The sequence below is a fragment of the Penaeus vannamei genome, chromosome 10 (genome assembly GCF_042767895.1).
Source record: "Penaeus vannamei isolate JL-2024 chromosome 10, ASM4276789v1, whole genome shotgun sequence".
Classification (NCBI taxonomy): domain Eukaryota; kingdom Metazoa; phylum Arthropoda; class Malacostraca; order Decapoda; family Penaeidae; genus Penaeus; species Penaeus vannamei.
In genome coordinates, this window is record NC_091558.1 from 11,398,066 (window position 1) to 11,407,707 (window position 9,642).

Consider the following 9,642-nt stretch of genomic DNA (forward strand, 5'->3'; position numbering starts at 1 on the left):
ATCTAGCTTGCAAACGGACACTGTAACAAATACCCTACTGGATTCGGATGTGGTAAGGTTTATTAAAATTTCCAACATGGGGGGGGGGGATGGGTATGAATAGCAAGGGTGCATCTATGTAACTTGTAAAAAAAAAATTTCCCACAGTTTGACCTTGAAAGGATTCTGAGGACTGACAAAACCCAGACCATCACTGGTGCAAAGACTTTCCCAGAGGTCCAGGTTGCAGGTATGTTAAACCATAAACTACCCAGAACTGAAAAGTAGGTTCCCTACCTAAAATGGAGACTAAATATTTTCTCCTTTAGGGTCTGTGGATCTTGATGGAACCCTCAATGGATTGGATGTGAAGACCAACTTAGTCCAGTATGGTAAGGGTGCAGATATAACTGCTCCCAAGACTTTCAATCAAAAGCTGACTGTAAAAGGAGACTTGTCAATGAGCAGTGGCAGCACTGTGCAGGTATGAAGGTGTAAAAAAAAAAAAAAAAAAAAAGCTAAAATTGAGCATTCCCATGAGTAAAAAATGCTTTGATTGCAGGGTGTTGATGTATCAGCATTTGAAGAGTCTGCTGTGCTGCATAACACTAGTGGTATTACCAAGTCTATCGGTGGAATTACCACCTTCAAAGGCCTGGTCTTGAAGACGCTGGAGTAAGTATATGGTATGGCCCTAGAGCATCAATGAACCCAATTTTTAGGCATGGAAAGTATATTAACCGTCTTGGTTTCCAGAGTTGGAGGTACTGTTGACACTGTACAGGTAGATAGTAATACTATACTCCTGACAAGTGGAGCACAAAGTGTGGCTGGCTTGGTGACGGTATCTGTACCTGGACAAGACAAGGTGGTCTTTGTTGATCAGAACCTGGAGGTCCAGGACCAAATGTTCAACACCATCAAGCTTGACAAGCTGTATGAAGACACGGTTAGTATTTTAATATTGGATTATTTTAAATGCACTTTGTACTAGATCTCGTATGTGACTTGACCTGATTCCTGCAGGTTCGTGTTGATGGCAGTAAAGATACTATTACAGCAGAAGTAACCTTCACAGCATCTCCAACCTTCTCCAGTATAACTCTTGAAAACCACCTTGTGAATGGCTACAATTTGACAGACCTAATCTTGTTCCTTGATGGGAAACACACCCTTGATAACATGGGAGATCTTCTGGAAGAAGCAATTGAGGCTTCACAAGACTCTAATATGGTGCTTGAAGGTAATATTTCTTGTGCTCCCATAGATTGTTCTATCTGGAAAGCTTACCAGGAAATAGGTTTATAACATCTGAATCTACCAAATCTACAGAAAGACCTACTGACCTGTGGTACTTCTATGAAACCAAATTGCAAGAAACCTTGTATAAACTACAACCAATAACGTAAGTAAATTAAAAAATATATATATAAGGTTGATGCACATTACCTTGATGTCTTAATAACTGTACTCTCTTCATAGGTTGGCAAGTCCCTTGGGACACCGTTCCATTGATGCATTTGTTGGCTTGAACTGGGAAGACACCAATATCCAGATTTATGGGCCTGAGCTTGGAAGGAAGTCGTTGGCTGATGAGCTGAAGGACCTCTGTGAGGAAAAGGAACACTTGGATGTGTTGGCAGCCTTCCCACCAACAAGTGCGTAAACGGACATTTTGGGGATTCAAATGGTCAAATCCCACATGCTTGGCATCAGATCCCCATCTAATGGACTTGTGATTTCAGGTACTATTAGCCTTCCTAAAGCCAAGGTAGCAGCAGGCTTGGGAAATAATCACTTGGCTGCATGTGGAGATTCGCTTGTAACTTTCCCATATGCTGCTGCACCAACATATCAACAGGTAAAATGGCTTCTACTTACCAGATTGAACAGTAACTGGTATTGAACAGGAACAGATTTAATAAATATTACTACAGATTTCAGATGAACTGGGCCAAGGAACTTCATATGGCCATGTATTCTCCCTAACCAATCCAGTGCAAACTGTCGTTTCCTTCAGCACAGTATCCTGCAAAGATTTAGTGGTATGTAAAAACCCTGTGGTTGCCCTTGGTCTTGCAAATTACTTGACTTGTATGTTAACAAGTAATTCTTTTTTCCAGCCATTCCACCTGGAAAATGGAAAAGACTGCTTGGCAGTGATTGATCATGGAACCACATCAGAAGTGATCTGTGGAACTGCACAGACTGGATACAGGCTACTGAACTACCTGGGTACTAAACGTGCAGTAAAGGTGAGGAATGGTAACTTTGCAGTGTTGACCAAATGTTTACCAAATGCAAATGCTAATGATCTGGTAAATTTCAGGGAGCAGCATTTACCTTGGGTAATGAATACCTGGTTGTGCTGGAGGACGATTCATTCAGCTCTTCCTCAAACCTAAAGACCTTCAAATATGATCTGCATTCCAACACTATGGTCTTGGTAAGTATAGCTTCTACTATACCCTAGACTGACTATTTCCTCACCAGACTAGATGAGCAACTAATTCTCCTTCCTAAACCCTTAGGAGTTAAACCATGATCTGCAAAAGGCTTCTCACCTAGATGCCCTGGCTGGAAAGCATGAAGCTTATGTAGCTGTAACTAACAGCATCTCCCCTGTTGCTGCAGGGTGTGTGGATATATTCACTGTTACTGATAAATCTGGATCTGTGGAGATGAAGAAAATGCAGGCAAGTATTTCTTAACAATGGTCTTGTATGAGCACACTCCTTAATGTTCTTTGCTTTAACATGCCGACTCTTGCAGACTATAAAGGTGCCTGGTGCTCTTGCAAGCAACTTTGGAGAATTGGCCAAGTATGATGTGGGTCTCTTCGTCCAGACAGAGCACGGTGTTCACGTGTATGTTTTGAAGGGAATGCAGTTCGTGCATGAAAGGATGGTAAGAACCAATATTATCAGTTCCCCTATTTATGATAAATATTGTGCAGACAATTGCCTTGATATTAATTCTCAATCTTCCAACCACCCCAGGTTAAAACTGTACCTGCAAGGAAACCCTTCTCGTTCCCATTCTTCCATACTGGCCAGAATACGACCTTCCTTCTGTATGCCGGAAATGATCTTGATGGACATCTAGAAAGGAATGCAAGAGTGTATGAAGCAGTCTACAGGCCTTTTTAAATTTTTAAAAATATATTTAATTAGTACTTCTTTGGAGTTTAATTATACCAAATATAACTTTATGGTAGTTAATAACCTTGCCAAAAGGTTCAGTATTGGCTTGAACTATGCATTAGCAATTTATAGAAGGGGCACCCTTTGATTTAAGTTGTCTATCTAGGCTAGATAGAACTTGATTACACCTAGTAAAATAATGCCTTCGTCTCAATGGTAGTTATTCTTCTAAAGAGCACTGGCTCCCAACACCAGTTTCAAGATTTGTAAGTTAGGGGGTAAGTCTTCACCACTAGATTCTAAAAATTCCCAACCCTTTTTGGTACTTTAGGGGGGCTTATTACATTTGTCCCCTAATGTAGGGTTCACACCTACCTTGAATCTCTGCCTCTGGCTTGACTTTTCTGTTAACTAACTCTCCGGTTTCTTATTGAAGGGTTGTATTTGAAAGGCTGAATGCTAGTCATGAATGAATGAGCCATGGGCACTATATTTCCTAATAGCCTAACTACCCCCCTTCCATCATAGATCCTGAAGACTTCATCCCTCCCAATTGTTTCCATAACCTTTTGTTATGGGTGCAAGCCTGAATGCCCCTCACCATGGCCAACAAACACTCGGGCTCAACCCCCATTCTCCTTTTGATCATGGCTCTGCTACATCCTCAAATCCTTAACGTCCACTTGATCCATCCTGAGTAGTTGCATCGATAACCCCTACCCCCCCCAATCCTTGACCACTTTTTTTCCAACTTTCACTTCCTGAATTACTTTAAATGGCACTCGAATACCCTTGCTACCGCAATCACTGGACTACATTATCTTCGCACTTCTAACTCCTAAAAAATAGTACTTGCCCCCACAGCTACAAATAAGTACTTATTTACTTAACATTTAAGTTCGACCCTGCTTCAGCAAGCATCCCAATGCTCATGTTAATCAGTAAATGTGTCGCAACCCCCATGTATATAAACCTAAATGATCTCAATGGTAAACCTTGTCCTGTGGAACCACTGTCCATTAATATTTGTAGGGTATTTCTCCATATCCACATCTGTGTAGGACCAGATTAGCCAAGAGAAATGACATGATTATCACTTATCATTTTTCACTATCAAAACAAATTTGAAATGTTTGCCCATTTCCTCTCCCAGGATCGGTCACATTGAAGGCTGACAAAGCTAGCCACTTTTAAACACTGATCTTGCCAGAAGGGATAAAGTGCAATGGACCTGAGCAGAAGTAAAAGGTAGGGGTCCTCCACATTGACATGTCTCCCAAGTCTCCCTAACAAATGACATGATTTAGTAACTACTGCTTGACTACCAAGCTGCCACTCGTAAAACCCCAGGATTGTTTGGGCAGGAGCAACTTTCAGTGGGCAATGTGTTTGCCCTGTTTCACGAGCACGGAATGCTAGATGCTTTTGGGGCTCGTGGGAGAAATGAAGTACACTGCATATACTGTCCTTAAGACATGGCAGATGTAACTAAAATTGACCACTTTCTTTATCAAAATTTTAAAATTGAACCATTTTATTTTAGATATTTGCCTCCAATCTCTCGCCGTCTGTTTTACAATACTTAGAATATGATCAAATACATTAGTTTTTTATAGCATTAAAGTTTTTTTTTTTTATAAAACTTAAATCTGGAATGATACAGAGAAAAGGGTAACCAGTTTGGTAATAGGCTCAAAGGACCATGTGCTGAATTATGCAAGCAACCACACCAATGGAGAAAAGATGGCTCGGGTGATGTGCAGGCAAAATATCAGATTTACGATTAATAATTTATACATTTACTTGTTTCCTGGTCCATTTTCTATGACTGGTTTCAGTTTAGTCAGCCATGACCAGTAATAAATATGTAATCCCCTTATCAGGGGCAATGAGGCTTGCCCATTTATCAAATAGCCCCACCCCAGGCTCTCATTTTTCCACGACTCTGAACATTGAGACTCAATCTCCAGAAGACATTCCTACCCTCCCAACTTCCTCAAATTCATCCACTCTACCCCCACAACCTTCATCAAGCACCCCATCCTCCCTGATTACTACCTTACAGCCTTATTCTCCATCACTCCGTAATACGTCTCCGACCATCCACCGCCACCAACCCTACAGATATCTTAAATGCTGTTTAGCCCAGCTAAATGGGACCGATTTTTCGTGATCCCTTCTACAGCTCCTTGATCAGGCAACTCTTCTTTCAACAATGTCTCCAAAAACAAGTGGACAGTCCCTTTCTATACCAGACGCGATTGCTCCTATCTTGTAAAAGTCAGATCAGAAACAATCTATAGCACTATCAAATCTAACTGATCATTCTGGCAACCCCATTCCTGCAGAACCTCATCCATACCAAAATACTTGTACTGGAACTGTTTTTCTCTCCCCAGCAAACTGCCCAGTCGATACCAAAGATTGATCAGACTGTGGAGAAGAGTTATTAGGATGCCTCAAAGACAAAGATGTGAAATCAGTACATTGCTACACCATTCCTCCTAGAGGTCAACGAAAGAATCTGACCAACATTGCCAAAATAACTTTCCATACACATGACCTTCCCTTGTGTAATATACACTGGTGGACAATCCCTCCCTGTTCGACCATACCAACCTCTCCGTCAATGTCAAAACTGTTGGCGCTTTGGACATCCTGCCAAACACTGCCGTTCCACAGACCGATCCCCCATATGTGCCCAACCTGGTCATAACTAATTAAACTGCTCTGCACAAACACGTACATGTGCTAACTGCAGCGGCCCCCACGTATTCTATAGAGGCTGTCCCACTTACAAGTTTGAATCTGAGGTAGCAACTCTGATACAAAAATGGTCTCACTTTGTGATGCCAGACAGGAAGCACATCAACAAGGTTTCACTCATACTCCATACTCTAGTAACATCGCTCGCTCTGCCCCTCCCCCTCCACCCCAAGATGTCCCCACTTCCACTTCTACATTCTACCTCCCTCAGACCAATTCTTTTGCCACTCTAAATCCAGACACCCCAATCTCAACCACAGCTCCAATCTCAACTACAGCCCCAGCACCATCTCCTCTCTCTCCGCGCACTACCCGCAGTGGACAGACTAAACGTTCTAACCCTCCCTCCCACATAGGAAAACCTTTGTCCCATAAAACTCTCCAACCAACTCCACTGCAGAAACTATGGAAGACATTCAAAAGCAATATGCTTGATACACAATATCCCATAACTCATGCTCCACACTTGTAGTGATTGCCGATATTCATACCCCTCCTATTCATATTTCCCCTACACCCCTTCCTCCTACTCCCTCTCAACACAACCTAACTCCCTCAATTCTGTCCAACACCGATATCCATCCCCCTCTTACTCATAGCACCCCTACAATTAGAGTTGTCCGTAAGCATCGAAGAGGGGGTATTAAAATCAGTGGTCGGAGCTTCATCAAATAGATAATCTATTTGATGAAAGGTCAAGCCCTAATGCCCCTATTAAAAGGGTAATGGTTAATGGTTAAAAGCAAAATAAATGTGCTAGACATCTAAGGTCATATAGCACTATAGGAAGGTATAGTAAAGGGTGATGTCAGGTGATAGTTGCTATGCGTCAGCTATCTAGAATAATGTTGAAAGGTTGAAGATGGGTAAGGGGTTGAAGATGTGTAAAGGGTTGATGAGTGAAAGGGTTATGGTAGTTTAGGTAAGGGAATTAGATCAAGTGAAGGATATTTATGCGTCTGAGGAAGGAGAACAGGTTGTCAAGGCAGAAGCTGTTGGATTCTGTAAGGATGTCTGATATGTTGGGAGGTCAGTGAAGGGAGGATAGGTGTGGAAAAGCAGAGGTATGTGCTGTATTAAAGCGTGGACAGGACAACAGAATGTGTGGAACTGAAAGGACATTACATAGAGGACATAGGGGCGGGTCAGAGTGTGACATTAGATAGGCGTGTGTTAGGCGGGTGTGGCCAAAACGTAACCGTGCGAGGGCCGTCTCCCAACGTCTGTTCCTGTGAAATGGAGCTGACCAAGAGGAGATTGATGGTTTAACAGTATGTAATTTATTTTTGTGGAGGTTTGACCAAAAAGATTGCCATCGGGTATACAACAAGGTTTTAAAGTGGTGGTAATAATCCGTAGCTGGAAAATGTGAGAAGCGTGGTTGAGGTTATGTGGACACTGTGGCATACCGTGCAAGAGTATCTGCCTGTTCATTGCCAGGGATTCCGACACGGCTGGGCACCCAGCAAAATCTGACAGATTTATGACGTATGGATAGATAGAACAACCAGTTCTGGGTTTTACAGACAAGGGGATTGGTCGAGTGCATAGACTTTATGAGAGATTATGAGTGAAAGAGGAAGAGGGGAGTGAGTATATGCGTTTTAAAGCAAAAAGGACTGCATACAGTTCTGTAGTAAGGACACTAGATTCAGGAGGGAGGGTGTCAAGGAAATGAGTGAGAAGGATAGAGGGGGGAATATCTGATTTTGGCAAATACAGGGGTTAGGTATAAGCCATGGAGGAATGGAATGGATAGAAAGTGGGAGAGGTCGGAGGTGAGGAAAGGGGGAATGGGAGAGGAGTTTGATAAGGGAAAGTTGGTGAAATCGAGCATAGCATCGGAGAGGGAAGGGCTCGACGTCGAGAGAGGGATGGCATGCCAGACTCAGTATGAAGGCTCTCAACTGGAGAGGAGCGGAAGGCGCCTAGGGCTAAGCGGAGATCGCTGTGATGGATTGTATCTAGGTGAGCAAGAAGGGAGGTTGAGGCAGAGTAGTAGATATGGCATCCATAATCTAGAGAGGAGAGGATCAAGGTAACATGAAGATGGAAGAGAGTTTTGTAATCTGAGCCCCAGGAGATGTGGGAAAGAGTTTGTAAGATTCGGAGGCGGCATTGAGCTTTTTCTTTAATATATAAGATATTGTCTCGCCAGGACAATATGGAGTCAAATATAATGCCTAGGAATTTGCCAGAAGAACGGTTTTGGAGTGGAGCATTATATAAGAAGAGTGGAGGTTTGGGACCTATATGTGAGCGAGAGAAAAGGATTTGAAAGATTTGGAGGTAGAGAAGCGAAAGCCATAGTTAGTGGCCCAAGAAGTTACTAATGTTCTTGCAGACTGAAGGAATTGACAGAGATCTGGTATGGATGTGCCAGATGCATAGATGGTTAAGTCATCAACATATAGTGATGCCCGGGCTCCTGGTAGTAGGACTGAGACAATGTCATTTACAGCAAGTAGGAATAAAATGGTACCAAGTACACTTCCTTGTGGGACGCCTTCAAAGTGAGGAAAGGATGATGATGTGGAAGAGGCAATTTTGACCTGGAAAGTACGTTTAGAAAGGAAAGATTTTAGGAAGACACCCATGTTTCCCCGTAAACCTAGGGAGGACAATTGTTGGAGGATATGGTATCGCCATGTGGTATCATATGCTTTTTCTATAACAAAGAATATGGCCAATACAGATTCATGATATACAAATGCAGATGTAATGTATGTCTCGAAATGGGCAAGTGGATCTGCAGTACTTCGGGCACGGCGGAAACCAAACTGGGAAGGAGAAAGGAGATTACGAGATTCAAGATACCACATTCTATTCTAATTCGTTCTAGTAGCTTGCACAAGCAGCAAGTGAGAGCAATGGGGCGGTAATCTTGGGGTAGGATATCTGATTTATTGGGTTTCAAGAAAGGTAGGATAAGTGCTTCTCGCCAATGAGAAGGAAAATTTCCTGACGTCCATATATGGTCGAAAATAGTTAAAAGGGAGGATAGAGAGGAAGATGGGAGGTGTCGGAGCATACTATAGTGAATACCATCACGGCCCTCATGAGTGTTTCGGCACGACCGTAATGCAGCGTTGAGTTCAGAAGAGGAGAAAAGACCATTATACGACTCATCAGAGGATAGGGTGAAGGTAATAGGGTGCGTTCCTTTATGTCTTTAATGGAAGAAAAGCGTGGTGAAAGGTGAGAGCCACTACTGACCTAGCTGAAATAGTTGCCCAATTCATTAGCAACTTCAATAGGCTTAGAAAATAGAGTATCATGAATATGGAGGACGGGTACAGCATGGGGGGGATGTTTGCTTGATAATTTATGGATCCGTCGCCAAACAGCTGAAATAGATGTAGATGTAACTAAAGAAACATAATTTTGCCAGCTATTTGTTTTACTGCTCCTGATTGTACGGCGAAGACGGGCAGATGCTCTTTTAAAGGAAATAAGGGCTGATAGCTGGTGAGGGGTGCCTCGTTTGTAGTGATAGCTGTTCCAGGCTGCTCGTTTTAAACGAAGCGCTTTGGTGCAATCAGAATTCATGGAACACATTTAGAGGTATAAAGTCTTGAAGGAATGGCTGTATAGTCAGCTCTTTGGATCGTGGTTGTAAAAGATTGTAGCATATCTGAAATGGGCGGTAAGGGGGGTGGAGGGATAGGTATAGTAGAGAGTGAAGTGAAAGTATGTCAGTCAGCTCTATCAAAGCACCAGTGTGGGGGATTAGGAAGTGGTACATATAAAGTAG

General features: G+C 42.6%; 1 protein-coding gene across 1 annotated transcript in view; it reads left to right on the forward strand.

Annotated features, from left to right (window-relative positions):
* Positions 1-3,158, forward strand: part of LOC113802678 (uncharacterized) — a gene marked incomplete in the record, with an annotated part of 6,058 nt that extends 2,900 nt beyond the window's left edge. The window contains 15 exon segments of the mRNA XM_070126305.1: positions 1-52; positions 148-229; positions 309-463; positions 542-654; positions 736-928; positions 1,006-1,222; positions 1,312-1,384; positions 1,462-1,637; positions 1,725-1,840; positions 1,917-2,024; positions 2,103-2,234; positions 2,309-2,425; positions 2,511-2,675; positions 2,752-2,886; positions 2,979-3,158. Of these exon segments, the coding sequence (XP_069982406.1) occupies positions 1-52; positions 148-229; positions 309-463; positions 542-654; positions 736-928; positions 1,006-1,222; positions 1,312-1,384; positions 1,462-1,637; positions 1,725-1,840; positions 1,917-2,024; positions 2,103-2,234; positions 2,309-2,425; positions 2,511-2,675; positions 2,752-2,886; positions 2,979-3,128 (1,984 nt within the window).
* Between the last annotated feature and the right edge of the window lie 6,484 nt (positions 3,159-9,642).